The sequence below is a fragment of the Phodopus roborovskii genome, unplaced genomic scaffold (assembly GCF_943737965.1).
Source record: "Phodopus roborovskii unplaced genomic scaffold, PHOROB, whole genome shotgun sequence".
Taxonomy (NCBI): domain Eukaryota; kingdom Metazoa; phylum Chordata; class Mammalia; order Rodentia; family Cricetidae; genus Phodopus; species Phodopus roborovskii.
Window position 1 is genome coordinate 17,998,476 of NW_026126424.1, and position 16,103 is coordinate 18,014,578.

Here is a 16,103-nt window from a genome sequence, read left to right on the forward strand (position 1 = left end):
TACCTACTCTATATTTACAATGTATTTGTGGTTGAATAAGGTATTTATATCATGTTACATGTAATTTTGACCTGAATAAATACATAATGCATTTGTGATTGTACATGGGAAAATAATATTGTGTATAGGTGTTGTTATGACCTGGTTATTGTTTTCATTTGGTAATTAATCATGAAATGAGATAGGAGTATGTGTGAAGTTGACAAAGGATGTGCTGTAGTGGCTGTTAGTAGTCAATTTGACTACATGTGGAATTAAATAAGACACAAAAATAGAAAACACATCTGTGAGGGGTTTTCGATTAATTTTAAGTGGACAGTTCTACTTCTGGATCTTCGAGGTAGAAAGGATACACTTTTAATCCAGATCGTAAGGCAGGAGAACACATCTTTAATCCAGATCTAATCTGGGCCATACCTTCTGTTGGAAGTCTATATAAACACAAAAGAAAGAAGTTTTTGCTCATTGCTTGCTTGCTCTCACCTAGATACTAAGTTCATTTCTTTGCTGGCATTAGAGCCTATTCCTTTGGGATTCCAGTGTATACAGAAGACAAATTGAGATGTTCATCTCATTAACTAAGTAAGTAATGGATACTTGGACTTTCCACTCATAGACAGCCATTGTTGGATTAGCTGGACCAGAGCCTGTAAGTCATTCGAATACATCCTCTTTCTATATTTATATAGAAGGGTTCATTCTATAAGTTCCATTATTTTAGAACCTCAATACACTAGCCAACAAGCTCTATGGATCTCTAGGTCTTGTCCTCTGCAGAACCAAGATTACTAGAGCAAATCACTATGCTCAGCTTTTTGTTTTAAGATTATAACAAAATTAGAAAACACAGCTTTTACAATGTAGATTCTGTGTTCAAACTCAGGTCTATCTGTGATGGGAGATGTCATTCTGTAAATATGTTTCTCTTATTGGTTAATGAATAAAGCACTATTGGCCAATAGGAAAGCAAGATAGGCGACACTAGGAGACAAGGAGGAGAGAGGAGATCCAAGATGGAGGATGGGGAGAGAAGAACACAAACCCCTCTCTCTGGTAAGATAAGACCATGTGGAAATAGATTAATAGAAATGGGTTAATAATTAAGACAGAGCTAGCTGATAAGAAATTAGTACCTGGCCAACAGCTTTTTATCTAATATAATGTCTCTGTGTGTTATTTTGGGCTGGCTTGGCAGTGGGACCAGACAGGCAGGGAAAAACCTTACTCTTAACACATCTGCTTACAAAATAAGTACTTTATGGACTGAACTATTTTCCTAGCAGTACATTGTTTAAAAATGAAAACAGAAATAAAAAAAAAAAAAGAATATGTAAGGTAAGTGGTAGGGCAAGAAATAGATCATTATAAAACAGAAATCTTTTGAGGAGAGGGGTGCAAGATAGTTCTTGCTCCAATGTTTGCATAGGCTAGGCCAAAACAAACACTCCAGCTACTTAAACACAGAAGTCATTTTTCCCTGTTAGATTGAAAAAAAAAAAAAAAAAAAAAACTTCTAGATTAAAAAGCACATGTACATTTTAACTAGTTTAAAAAAATATTAAGATGAGTGGAGGAGACTCCAGTCTTCCCCCTCCTCCCTCTACCATGAGGCCTGCAGGTCTCTGTGGAGTGGAGATCATGAGTTTCTCTTCCTCAAGATGGTATTTATGAAAGTTGTCAAAAATAAGGCCAACTTTAAGAGATACCAAGTAAGATTCAGAAGGTGGTGAGAGGGTTAAACTGAGTACTATTCTCAGAAATGACTGGTGACCCAGGACAAAAAAAAAAAAAAAAAAAAAAAAAAAAAGCACAACTTATCCACATACAGGATGATAGTTTACATAACTTACAGAGATGTCACCTGCCAGATTGAGTATGCCTGTAAAAGGCAGTATGATAGTCTGTGCAGCAAGCATATGTACATGAACTGCCAAAATATGGTGTTAAAGTTGGCTTGACATATTATGCTGGCTGCAGCCTATTGTACTGGCTTGAGGCAGACCCAAAGGTTTCTCAATAGGTTTGGCATGGAAAAGATATATGAAGGGCCAAATTGAGATGAATGCAATGTGGAAAACATTGACGATCAGCCTGGTATCTTCACTTGCTATTTGGATGCAGGTCTTGCCTGAACTACAACTGACAATAAAGTTTTTCGGGCCCGGAAGGGAGTTGTGGATGGAGGCTTGTCTATCTCCCAAAGTTATGGCTCCTGAAAGCAAGTTCAATGCAGACGGACACCAAAAGCACAGTTTGATTCCGAAGCTTACAGGATACAGGTGGTACCTAATGCAGGAAGATGAAGATGCTTATAAGAAACAGGTCTCTCAGTACAGAAAGGGCATCATAACTCCCGACATGATGGAGGAGATGCATAAGAACGCTAATGCTGCTACCTGAGAGAATCAAGTTTATGAAAAGGCCGAGAGAGAAATGAGAAAGAGGTTGAACCACATGGCCTAGCCCAGAAGATAGAAGACTGAGATACTCAAAAGAGGGCAAGCTCAGGGATGGGCTGCTGAGAGCTAAAGCAATTTTCTATGAAGGTTTTTTTTTTTTTTCATAAAGACAATAAACTTAACGACCAAGCAGCAAATAAATAAAATAAATATTAAGTTGTACACGGCTAAGAGTTTATGACTGAAACTTGCCCCATAAATATTGGATTGGTGGGGAGGCAATATCAAATGTTTTCCAGTCTGATATTTGGGAACCAAAAATTTCTTGGGAAATGGAACCAGCTTTCTTCTCTTACTAGTATTTTCACTTTCTTTCTTACATTCTCTTCCTTCATTTATTATTTTGAGACAGAGTCTCTTTATATAGCTCTGTGCTTCCTAGAATTCCCTGTGTAGACCAGGCTGGCCTCAAAATCAGAGATTCACCTGCCTCTGTCTCCCTGCTGGGATTAACGGGCAGTGTCACCATGCCAAGCCTCTGCCTTATTTCCCACAGTGATATCAAAGAGAAAATTTCAAACCTGAAATTTAATCATTCCTTCCCCACACACTTCTTAGAAAAATCTGTCGGTTTCTAGTCATATGATCAAGGTTCCTAACAAACTACTACACTATGGTGCACATGGCCTGTCAATATTATTGCAGCTTTTCTCACGAACCAATGCGTTCTCTAAGAGTAACTTTGTTTACTAATTGGCTCACGACCATCAAGCAAATTAAGAGAGAAGTAAAAGACGCTACACATGCACAGTTTGGATCAATCTGCGAGGGATATTATTTCTGATCCTTGCGTGGGATCAATTACAAGGGTGTAGACCCCAAATTTGGTGCAAGGGATCAGGTGTTACCTATCGACTAGCAATGTGACTTAATCGATGTCGGTACTCTCCGTCCTGAGCTAGCTAGACAAGCTCTTACACATATTCTAATATTTTCTTCCTGGAGGTCACCCGCGCTGTCTAATAAACCATGGCCAGGACTCATGGCTTCCAGAGTGTATATGCATGCCTACTGATGACGGTGTGTTCTCCTGCTGACACGGCTCATTCTTAGGACGGGGCTACGTCTGTGTTTCACCACTCACTCCCAAATTCTGGAACACACATTGCATTTCCAGAGGGTTCCCCTCAGCCAGCCAGAAGCACTCCTGAAAACCTGGATTAACTTCCCCCGAGAGCGACAGCCTCGTTTCCCTTCATGTGACTGACGAGGTTCGGCTTCTTCCATCAGACTGCCGGCCTCCAACACCGGCGTCTCTCTCGCCCTGGTTATACCACAACGCCGCCTTGACCTCAAACCTGCGCTCTCACTGCTCGCGCTGCCACCTTCGCAGGGAAGCGGAGAGCGGCGGCTGACCATTCTCGCGCGGAGACCAAGTCTCGCGTTGCTTCCCGGGTTCCAGAATCCTTAGCGCGAGGCGGAAAGTCACTTCCCCGAGCCTCGGTGGGCGCCGGAGTTTGCACGGGAGCTCGGGCTGCCGTCCGTCCGCCCCCGGCTGCTTCTGCGCGGAAGATGGCGGTGCCCGAGCCGCCGCTGCCGCTGCCGCGGGGAGGTCCAGGCTCCGCTTCGCTCTCCCCGCCCCGGGGAGACCGCACCCTCCTCGTCAGGCACCTGCCGGCCGAGCTGACGGCCGAGGAGAAGGAGGACTTGCTGAAATACTTCGGGGCGCAGTCGGTGCGCGTCCTGTCAGATAAGGGGCGCCTGGTAAGCGCGCACACTCGCGCGGGGAGGAGGGGGAGACACCGGCCAGCCTGGGCGGGCACCGGGGCCGGCGCTCTGCGCGTGCGCGGCGTGCCTAGCTGGGCGGTGATCACCGCCTTGCGCCAAGCCGCCTTCTGTGCACCCTCCCCGGGAATGCAACAGTCGCTGGAGATGGGCAGGTCTCTGTTAGATTGTTGCAGGCGTGTGAAAAAGGATTTTTTTTTTTTTTAAACCAATCGTTTCACAGAAGTAGAAGTGTGTCTTTGACAGTCATAAAACTTGCCCCAAGTAATCTTTCAGGGAACGGTATGTTGAGTTGAAAGCCCTTGTGGAACGCTCAGTTTTGTTTTGTTTTGTTTCCTTTCCTTTGCGGGAATGTTTGATTTTTTTTTTTTTTAAGTTTGTGCAAGACAGTAGTCTGTGATGGAGCCAGATACCAATGATTTCAAAGTTCCAGGGGACTGTAATTGTATACGCAAAGTTGAGAATTGCTGATTTAGAAGGAAGACCAGCTTGGAACACGTAATTGTGTTATCTATTTCAGCAAATGAAAATAAGAATATTCTCTGGCTTAATCTAAGTGTACTGAGATCATCTTGGGTCAGATTGGACAGCTTTAGACTTATAATAAAGAACTTAAACTTACCAATAATATAATTCCTCTCTCCTTTTCAGGGTTGTTTAAAAAATACTCCCAATTTTAGTTAAAAACTAGACTCATACTGTTGAAACAAATTGCAAAAATAAAGAAGAAAGAGAACATTCAGCTTTAGGGGTGCTTTCACTGTTAACAAATACTTTTACATTTTATCTTGGAATGTACACAATGCAAATTTAAGCTCTTTGGGTGTGATGACAAAGAGGGTATTTCATATGTTTAAATGTTTTAAGATTGATCCGTTTTGAAAAGTTGAGATGTTTTAACTTTTACTTTTAATTGTGCACGTGTGTGTGGGGGGGTGGGTGGGGGGTGGGGGGGCTGTAGTTTAGTGTAGTTGACCTTGCAGGCCAGAGTGGATCTCCTAGAGCTGGAGTTGCCTGATGTAGATATTAGGATCCCAACTGAGGTCCTTGGAAGAACCCTACCCACTTTTACCATGGAGCTATCTCTCTAGCCCCCAAATGTAGATATTTTTAAAGTTGTGGTCTGTTGAACTGTTTGCTTTGTAAAATATATTGTGTTTGTCTTTATCCACTTATGTTCAAAGGCTGAAGAGCTTTCAAGCCAAAGAAGTCTGACCCAAGAAGATTCCAAATTACTAGACTGGAATTTGCACACTAAATAAATAAAACAGTTTAAATAGTCTAAAATTTCCATCCTTTCCTATAATCTTTCTAATATATTAAATTCTATTCAGTTACTTTTTATGAGAAACTTAAATCCTACTTGAAATAATATGTACCTTAATTTTATTTCAGAAACATACAGCATTTGCAACTTTTCCTAATGAAAAGGCAGCAATAAAGGTATGTCTTTCTATTAATATTAAAACTTTCAGAGATTTGTTATTCCATCTTAGGATAGAAGTGGAATGTAATAGTAAAGCAAAATCATTTGTTTCAAGAATTTCTCCAAAAGGTTACAGTTGGCTTGGCAGAGGTTTGAGCTTGTCCAGTGCTTAGATACTGAAATGTAAGAGTCGTAGATTTTTCAGCAAGGTAAGGGTAACATTATGTATAACTTTTTTAGAGAAATTCTAAAGGATATTAGATACATATCTCTAGTGTTTATGGTACTTTTATAATAAAAGATAAAAACATAAGGAATAATTTGTAAAAGCTATCATGTTTGAGTGAGGATTCAAATGAGTCGTTTAATTTTGAGAAGAAAACAGAAGAATTTGCCCTTTTAGGCTTAGGAAACAGTAACATTGGACATGGAATATTATAGTCAGGAAGGAGCTAAAGGCAGTGTTAGAAATAGGACTGAAAAGTTGAGCCTATATTTACGTAAAAGAGAGGTATTGAATTTTGCTTAGTAAGTACCTAAAAGAATACTTTTGAGAAGGCTAAAAATAAGGTTAGATCCATGAAAAATATCTGGTAGGGTTGATACTTAGTGGACTGGATGTAGAGAAAACTGAAGATAGGCAGACGATATGGGAAGCTACGTTAGAGGCATAGGCAAGAGTGTGAATCTGAAGAGGGCAATAAGAAAATAAAGGGAGAGAAGTAGACGTACATGTATACTTTGGAGAGAAGTTGTTTATGGGTCTTAGATTACAGAAGTAATTCAGTATAGTGTTACATAACATACATAGGGTCTTGAGTTGCAATCCCAATTCTGCAGAAATAAAGTGTAGGTCTTAGTGGTATGTGATTTGAGAACAAAAGAGTAGTTCGGAATCTTAACTCTTTTTTTACATTTTTATTTATTTTTATGTATTTGCATATTTGCCACTCCACACATGAGGAGTTTAGAGGATAGGAGTTGGTTTCTCCTTCCACGGTGTATGACTCACAGTTAGAACTTAGGTTATCAGTCTTGACAGCAAGTACCTTGACCCAGCTGAGCTATCTTTCCAGCTCATGGTCAAGATCTTTACACCAATTAGCTTATTTGTCAAAGGAATATGAGGGTCTTTGCACAGACATGTAATGAATTCTTATGTTAGCTGTTAATTTTGAGTAGTCTTTGGAGTGCTTCTGTGGAAATCCTGAGCACTTTAAAATATTTCCTTGAGCTGAGCAAGGTTGAGAAAGTGTCTTCAAATATGTAAATGACTGAGATGGTCCAATGGAAGATTAATGAAATCAAAACAAACCAACCTAGAAAAATGTGTTCTAAAAAAAGAAAGGAAAATAAAGGAACTACCAAACTGAAAAACATGCCATATTGATGCAAAAAAAGAAATTAGGGAGAAAGTCTATGATGAGCCATACTAAAAAATGAGCATAGTCTTACTAATCAGGGTCTGTTTTAGAAATAGGATCTCACAGTGTAATTCTGATTGGCCTGTGTAGACCAGGCTAGGCTTGCATCCAACTCCAAGACCTACCTTGCCACTGCCTATGTGTCTGCCTTCTAAATTTTGGGATTAAACCACCCCCTGCCCATACCCTTCATAAAACAGGAAAAAAGTAGAAATGATGTTTATTTTTCATAAAATAGGGGAAAAATAGAAATAGCCCAAACCTTCATCAAGGGAGAATACTGTAACTTTAAAGATATGGATCATCATTAATGTTAAATGATGGAAAACTTGAATGTTCTGACCTTTGACATGCTGTCACAAGTGAAAAGTTTTATGCCATATCTCAGCTAACAGGCCACAGTCAAACTGCATACGTTAAAAATAGTGTATATTTCTTCATTCTAAGTGTATCATGGATAACACAAGTGAATGCCATGTTTAGACTTATATGTTACCCCATGATGCTTGATTATGACTGCAAGTATTTAAAACATGAAAGAACCCCTAAATCTGAATTCAGATGCCAGACTTATCAGATAAGAAATATTAAACTTGTTTGCATCCATCTTTTCAACTGTGATTGAATGACTTCATATGATTATTATTAAGGCAAGTATAGTTCATGTACTTGAAGGAACATGTAAAACATAAGGTAAATAAATAACACTCCCAGTGTAGCAAGTGTTCTCTGTACTGCCAGGTCCTGAATAATGACCTGGAGACTTAGTATTAATTGTGAAAGCTTGGTCTTAGCTAACACTTGTCCTACTAGCTCTCTTAAATTAATTAAATTTTAATCTATGTTCTGTTATGTGGCTTGTTACCACATCTCTCTGTACTGCTAATGTTGCTTTATCCCTGTCTGGCTTGCTACTCATCTTTCTTCTCCTAGTTCTCTCTGTCCCCAGAAGTTCACCTAACCTCTTCTTGCCTAGCTCTTGGCCATTCAGCTCTTTGTTGATTCAATACACAGTGTAAAGCAATAGTCAGCAACATCCCCTCATGTCCAGAGCAGTGGTTCTCAGTCTATAGGTTGCAACCCCTTTGAAGTCAGATATCAGATAGTCTACATATCAGGTATACATTACAATTCATAACAGTAGCAAATTTATAGTTATGAAGTAGCAATAAAATAATTTTATGGTTGGGCCAGAATAACATGAGCAAACATATTAAAGAGTCTCAGCATTAGGAAGGTTGAGAGCCCTTGGTCCAAAGTAGCTAAAGAAAGACAAGATGATAGAGGATGGAATTTAGTAAGTCTAACAGCTGGATTTAGAGTAGGTGGACAGTTAATTTTTGATCCAGATGCATAGTGGGTTGTAAGGATGCAAATGCTAGGGATAGGGAGTTACAGTCCACAGTTCTCATTTAGTCTCCTCATTTGTCTCAAAGTAGGAAGGAAGGTGTTATGCTAAGTGAATAAGAGAAGTAACTGTGAAGTTACATATGAAGGAAAACATACAAAATTTTCTCTTAGAGATTAGTACAATTTATACCGAGATTGTGATAAGTAATGGTCTGGTGTCAGTAAGGGTCACCTTGAGATTTTTATGGTTGGAATTTAGTGTGTGACCAGAAGATTTTGTGTGTTTGTTTGTTTGTTTTTTGTAGCTATATTCAGCTTAGGTATAAGCGGTTAACAGAATATTGGAGTCAGATTTTATTTTATTAAATTATAGTAGTTTAAGAAGTAATAATAAAATACCCTGAAAAGGAAATATGTATAATATTAATAATAAAAAATAGAAATTTTGTTCAATTAAGATGACTTAACAGGTGATTTGGTTTTTTATTATATTTTTTTTTTATTGCTGAACCTAAAGGCATTGGCAAGACTCCATCAGCTGAAACTTCTAGGTCATACTTTAGTTGTTGAATTTGCCAGAGAGCAAGATCGAATTCATTCCCCATGTCCCACCTCAAATACAGAGAAAAAGAAAAGGTATGTAGATGTTCATGTTTTTCTACCATTTTGAAAAGTGCCTGTGTGTGTGTTCGATTATTTTTATAGTTATTGCATTGTTAACAAAATAAATTGAAAGTATGATAAAATGTAGTTCTAGTAAATCTGAAAGTAAAGGAGTGTTTCTGTTTTGAGTTGTGCTGAGGACTGAACCCTGAAAGATAACAAATGTGTAGTACAAATTTTTTTTTTTTGGTCTTGAGTTAGCTTCCGGGGTGAAAGCTGAGTGATCAGAGAAGCAGAGTGGCCAGCCACTCTACCAATGCTCAGACTTAAGGGGTGATCCTGCCCTCAGACAACTTCCTCACATTGCATTTCAGACTGCCTGTTCCTCAGACTGCTTCAGACTGATTGCTGCTCAGGCTGCCTGCCTCTGACTTCATTTCTCTCTTGTTTCCTCCTGCCTTACATTCCTCTCTCCACCCAGCCATATTCTCCTCTCTCCACCTCCCTGGTGCTGGGATTAAAGGGCGTGTTGTGATCCCAAGTGCTGGGTTCACCTTTGTGGGAGATCTGTTTGCCTGTCGTTTAGACAGAGTCAATCATGTGTAACCCAGGGTGGTCTTGAATTCACAGAGATCCTTCTTCTGCTTCTGAGATTAAAGGCATATGCTACCACTGCCTGGTCTCTATGGCTAACTAGTGTGGCTAGCTCTGTACTCTGATCCTCATGCAAGCTTTATTTGTTAGATCATAAGCAAAATATCACCACACAAATTAAAGTGGGTAGATGGGGTGGATGGCGTTCTACTTTTAGTGGAAGAAGTGCATCTACAGGTTAATTAAAATGATAAAGAGAAGAAAGAGCATGCCTTTTTAACAATAGAAAAAAATTGGAATTGCAACAAATCATGGATTTGCATTTTTTGTTATTTTTTTTATTATTCTGCCTTTGTTGTCCTCTGTGTGTGTATGTGTGCGTGCGTGCGCTACAGGCTAACTACCCAAAATGTTTGGGATAAATAGTATTTCATTTGGAATACTTATGTGTACATGATTAATTATCTTTGAAGTGTTATCCCAAGTCTTAACATAGAATTCATTTGATTTATATCTGCCTTGTATGTGTTGCCTGAAGGTGTTTTATATAATATTTTTAGTGTGTCTCAGTTTCGTGATCTGTTCCATGAGGTTACCAGTAGAATTTTCTAATTTGTAACATGTTGCAAATATCAATAGATACCAGATTTCAACCTATAGGAATAACACTCTATTAGACATAACAGGGCATACAGAATTGGCATGGCTTTTTTGTTGACTTCTCATCTGCACATTTGGACCCTCTCTCTCTGCATATCTGGGTGTGGGTCTCTGCATCTGTTCCTATCGGCTGCTGGAGGAAGTCTTTCAGGTGATGACTGGATAAGGCTCTGATCTATTAGTATGGCAGGATATTATCACATTTTAAGGCTTTTTAAAATTGTTTTTTAAGACCAACAGATCTCTGGGTTAGCTAGTCTCTAGTTCAGTTATGCAAGCAGTGTCAGGGTAAGGGTCCCCTGAGCAGGTCTCAGGTAAAATCACACATGCTTGGCTACTCCCATGATTTCTGTGCTATCATTGCCCTAGCATATGTTGCATGCAGGACAGATCGTTGTGTCAAAGGATTTGTAACTAGGTTGGTGTCCATGTTTCTTTTTCTGTAGCCTGCAGAGTACCTCGCTGCACCAAAGACACTAGAATATAGGGGTGAAGGTTCCATGTAGGCTCCAGCTCAACTTCACCCCTCATTGTTCATTGTGTGGGTGTTGTCCTTGACATTGGGGGTCCCACTGTGGATTTGTGGAGAGCAACTCTTTGTCTTATTGATAGCCCGGGATGTTTGCCAATTTCTATAGGACCCAGTTGGCCAACAAGTCAATTGATTGTAACCCAGTCCCTCAGCTGGAAGCCTCATTTGGTGATGAGATGGACAGTTGAAACTTCATATCCCTCATTACTAGCTGGTCCTCATTAGAATACATACATTCCAGAAAGTTTGGCTGCACTAGGTTTCACAGTACTCCACAATGTTCCCTCAGTTCCAACTATCTGTCCATAAACTCTCCTCTCATCTCTCCTCTAACCTGATTCTTCTACTCCAGTCCCCAGTTGCCCTCAGTCTCATCGAATTCCTACTCTCAGAGCTCAGGAAATCATGCAGAAGAGGAGATGGGAAATTGTTAAGAGCCAAGGGGGACATAAAGGAGGACACAGCCCACAGAATAAATTAAGCAGGACTCAAGTAGCAATCATGGAGTCTGCAAGGGTTTGTGTTTGGTTCTGTGCATATAATGTTATGGTTGTTAGCTTGGTGTTCTTGTGAGACTCCTAACAGTGGGTGTGGAGGTATCGCTGACTCTTTCATTTTTGCTCTTGAGTTCTTTTCCTCCTACTGGGCTGCCATGTCCAACTTCTGCATAATAGTTTTTCCTTCATGCTTATTATATTCTGTCATGTTTGTTCATTATCTCTTAGAAGCCTGTTCTTTTCTAATAAGAGACAGAAAGGGAGCAGATCCAAAGGGGGAGGGGAAGTGGGGAGGAACTGGGAGGAATAGAAGGAGGGAAAACTATAATTAGGATATATTGTATGAGGAAAAAAAATCTGTTTTCAAGAAGACAGGGAAAAAAACCCGACAGCAGTATTTTAGTTTGAAGCCTAGCCTTTGCAGAGTTTCATTACACTAGTTGACCTCGGTGTAATACCCAAACTACCTTCATCATCCAGGAACTTGGCTGAATTATATAGCATCAAGTAAGACCCAATCTTACTAGAATCAGAAATTTAACAGATGAAGGTGAAAGAAGTAAGGCCCTGTATTTTTGTGTATAGATGACCATTAAAAAGATTTGAGTTTTTCAGTACCTATGTAATATATTGAATTTTAGTTTTCTAGGGATCATTTGGAATTGCCATACCATATTCATAAACTGGCTGTGAAATCTTAGTGTAGGGATTAATTAGAGATTTATTATGTGTTTTTTTTTTCCTCAGTGGTGCTTGTGTTAGAGGTTCTTTCTTATGAAATTGATTTCATGATGATGTATTTGAAGCAATTTTTCTTTTCTGTATACAATTTCTCACTTTCAAAGATAATAATATTCATTTTTCTGTATGTTTTAGGTCAGATGACAATGTGGAAGATGATAAAGAGAAGAAAGAACCTGACTTTTTAACAATAGAAAGTGGAATTGCACCAAATCATGGGTTTGCGTTTTTGTTGTTGTTGATTATTCTGCCTTTGTTTGTTGTGTGTGTTATACTTAACATATTTTAAGTAAGGTAGTTTTTAGAGTCAGCTTTTTAATATGTCATGCATAACTTAATATCTTGAATAAAAGTTTTGAGATATGAGTCTTTTTCCACTGAATTTAAATAAGTCTGTTAAAGTGTTCAGGTCTACAAGTAACTAAGATAAGAAATACTTATATTATCTTTAGAATAATAGGGATATTAAGGAATAAGATAAATACATGAGTAATATCATTTTGGCAGTTTTGTGTGTTAATAGATTATCTAAACTGAGTCACTGAAGGAATTATTAAAATGTAATAAGCCTATTCCTTAATTCATTTTGTTTCGTAGGCTGACTTTTCCTCTAAATTCATGCCTCAAATATATGTACCCACCACCTTCAAGCACAATCCTTGCAAATATAGTAAATGCCTTGGCAAGTGTGCCCAAATTCTATGTACAGGTATGCATAATCAACTTAACTTTTGCTTACGTTATGAGGTTTATAACTTGGTACTTTAGATACTGTGCTGATGGTGACTCTTCTAACATTTTTTTTTTTTAACATAGGAAACTTACTGATCCCAGACAGACTCTATGTAGAGTTTTAAATGTAATGAATTGTCACATGCTACTCAAATAATAACTTTATAAATACCATGAATGGATACTAATGAGTGCTACATTGGAAGATATAATTTGTTGTAACTGTTACTTAAATGTATCATTGACTTACAGAAATCCTTAAAGAAAAGATACTGGTTCAGCAGATGGTTTAAGAACTTCTGTATTGTAGAATATAGATGGTGTACATTTTCTGTTTTCTTTCTTTCATAGTCTTACAGTAAATAAGGACAATTATATGAGAACATTTTCAGTAACTGTTTACATTGCAAGACCATTATATTAGTAATAGGAATTAAAAATCAATGTGTTTGTAGAAATGACAATTCATGTAAGAGGATTAAGTTTCTGAGATATACTCATGTCTTGTTTTTTCTTGGTATAAGAACTACGAAGACCAGAGAGTGACTTTAGTTTTTACTACATTAATCAAGAGTGTTTTTACATGCTGGGTGTAGTAGTACAGACCTTAAATTCTAGCACTCAAAGGGCAGAGGCAGGAGGATTTCTGAGTCAAGATCAGCCTGCTCTATGTAGTGAGACTGTCAAAACAAAAGAATGCTTTTCCAAATTTTTTTTTAATTATATAAAATACATGACATTAACCATGACTTCAATTCTATGTGACTGTTAAATATTTTGAAACTTTAAGGTGCTTCATCTTATGAATAAAATGAATTTGCCCACACCATTTGGACCTATTACTGCACGACCCCCAATGGTAAGAAGTTTTTAGAATTTTTAGGAACCACACATTTTTTCCTAAGTAGTAAGTTTTACCAGTTTGTAACAACTGTCAATATATTAATAGTAAAGTTGAGAACTGAGAATGGAAAAGAGATAAGAATTAACTTTCAAAATTTCTCCCAGTTTCCCTCCTTTGATTCTAAATAGTATATTATCCTGAAAATATAATTGTGTTCAGTTGAATTATCTAAAAATTCATTGTTGTGGTTTTAATTCAGATTAAACAGCTAACTTTATTTGGAAAGAATAAGTAAGTTTGCTAAAAGTTGTTCAATAATTTACATGGTAGGCTTTCAGCTCTTCAGGTTTTTTCGCTGTGGTATTGTATATTTATCAGTAATATTAAGGCAAAATTATTTTGGCTTTTATCATACAGATAAAAGTTTTCTTTGGAGTTGGCTACTATTCTGTTGTATGAAAAAAAGTTAGTTTTCTAACTTTTTATTGTAATACTACTGTGTATTTGTTGCTTAGAAATTTATTAAGGTAATATTAGATACTATTAATATAGCAAATTATCTTGTCATAGCTATTCCATTTCAAATAATAGGTAAGGAGGGATGTTTTGAGTCATTCATAAGAAACAAGTTGTTTTCATTATGTGTCTCTTCATGCTGACTAGGACATACTGTGATCAGAAACAAAGGGAGGATTACATGTAGACATGTAATGATCTTTTTTTTATTTTATTATTATTTTTTTTATTTTGCATGTCGATCCCAGTTCCCTCTCCCTCCCTCCCTTTTACTCTCTCTTCCCCCTCACATGTAGGGCAATGCCATTCAGGTGGGGTCATGTAAATCTGTCAAGTCATTTGAAGGAGGGACTAGGACTTCTCTCCTGTCTCTAGGTCAAGGGAGCGTCCCTCCATGGGGGACTGTGTCTGCAAGGTCCTTTTGTGCACCAGGAATACATCGTGGTTCCACTGTTTGAGGTCCCTTAGACTGTTCAGTCCTTCTAGCTGAGACCCATGTTCAGGGGATCTGAGTCAGTCCCATGCTGGATTCCCAGCTATCAGTCTGGGGGGCCCATTATCTCCTTCTTGTTCAGGTCAGCTGTCTCTATGTGTTTCTGCTACCTGGCCTTGTCCTCTATCTCTGCATCTGGATTCTAATTTGACTCAGTGTCCAGTTATGGGTGTCAGCCTCTGCCTGCAACAGGTACTAGATGAAGGCTCCATGATGGTGGATAAGTTAGTCATTGATCTCACTATAAGGGAAGAGCATTCATGGTAGCCTTTCCACAGTTGCTCAAATTGTTAGTTGGAGTCAGTCTTGTAGGTCTCTAGACCTCTCCCTAGGTTCAGTTTTCTCTTCAAGCCAACAATGGCAACCTCTTTTATGTTCTCTCTCTCTCTCTCTCTCTCTCTCTCTCTGTCTCAGTCTCTCTCTCTGTCTCTGTCTCAGTCTCTCTCTCTGTCTCTTATTCCATGAGATAATTTGCATGGTGAACTATAAAGGCGTATTTCCAAATTTTTATATTTAGATGTCTAGAGATATAGAAAACAAAACAGTTACCGTCTAGCAGTCTGCCATTGCAGATGTTCCATTGGTGTATATTGAATGTATCAAAGAAGAGAAAGAGAATCAAGTATTGATGTGGAATAAGATTCTTTTGATGAGAAATCAATAGTTTATGCAAAATAGTTTGTCTATTCTGTAAATATCATTAGTTCCTATAGTATTTGTTTTGTTCTTTCTAATAGTATGAGGACTATATGCCACTGCATGCACCCCTTCCACCTACGTCACCTCAGCCACCTGAGGAACCTCCCTTACCAGATGAGGATGAGGATTTATCTAGTAATGAATCAGAGTATGAAAGCAGTGATGAGGAGGACCGACAGAGGTAAGTGATATGCCATATTTTTTTCTAAAAATAAGAATGTGAAAAAGCTATGCTCTTCCTATATGTCACATACAATTTAATCCCAAATCCCCTCAAGATCTTGAGCGTATACAGAAGCTTAGTGGATAATAGGGTCTTTGGAAAAAATTTTGGATCAAGAATAATTTTTTACATTGACAAATTTAGTATTACAGAATACAATAGAGCCTCATTATTTATGGTTTCATATTTGTTATTTTGCTTGTTAAAATTTTTGTAGCTCCAAAATTACCTTTTTTTCTTCTTTTTTTTAATTGCTTGTTTTTCATATATACTATATATACTATATATATATAACCAAGTCCATTTAAATGAAAACAAACATTTATAGACAATGTTTGGGAATTTGGGGGTCGTTCTTTCCAAACTACTTCCTCTGGTAAGGGGCCCTGTCATGGGGGATTCTAAGAAGATGCAGGAATCCTGGCTGTAGTCCATAATGTAACGAGTAACATTTTTCCACCCGCCGCCAGTCTTTTCCCACCGCGCCAGCCCCAAAAAATGCACAGAGACTCTGTATTTGATACAATGCTATTGGCCAGGTGCTAGTTTCTTATCGGCTAGCTCTGTCTTAATTATTAACCCATT

General features: G+C 38.2%; 1 protein-coding gene and 1 pseudogene across 6 annotated transcripts in view; both read left to right on the plus strand.

Moving 5' to 3' along the window:
- Positions 1-1,652: 1,652 nt before the first annotated feature.
- On the plus strand, positions 1,653-3,870 carry LOC127223005 (60S ribosomal protein L5-like; annotated as a pseudogene).
- A 59-nt stretch (positions 3,871-3,929) lies between these two features.
- The window catches only part of Rnpc3 (RNA binding region (RNP1, RRM) containing 3), a 31,019-nt gene continuing 18,845 nt past the window's right edge, over positions 3,930-16,103 (plus strand). For all 6 annotated transcript variants that reach the window (XM_051185636.1, XM_051185637.1, XM_051185639.1 and 3 more), the window contains exons 1-7: positions 3,930-4,163; positions 5,580-5,627; positions 8,902-9,020; positions 12,147-12,230; positions 12,609-12,720; positions 13,534-13,602; positions 15,334-15,476. In XM_051185636.1, the coding sequence (XP_051041593.1) occupies positions 3,972-4,163; positions 5,580-5,627; positions 8,902-9,020; positions 12,147-12,230; positions 12,609-12,720; positions 13,534-13,602; positions 15,334-15,476 (767 nt within the window). In that variant the 5' untranslated portion in view covers positions 3,930-3,971. The remainder of the gene's footprint in view (positions 4,164-5,579; positions 5,628-8,901; positions 9,021-12,146; positions 12,231-12,608; positions 12,721-13,533; positions 13,603-15,333; positions 15,477-16,103) is intronic.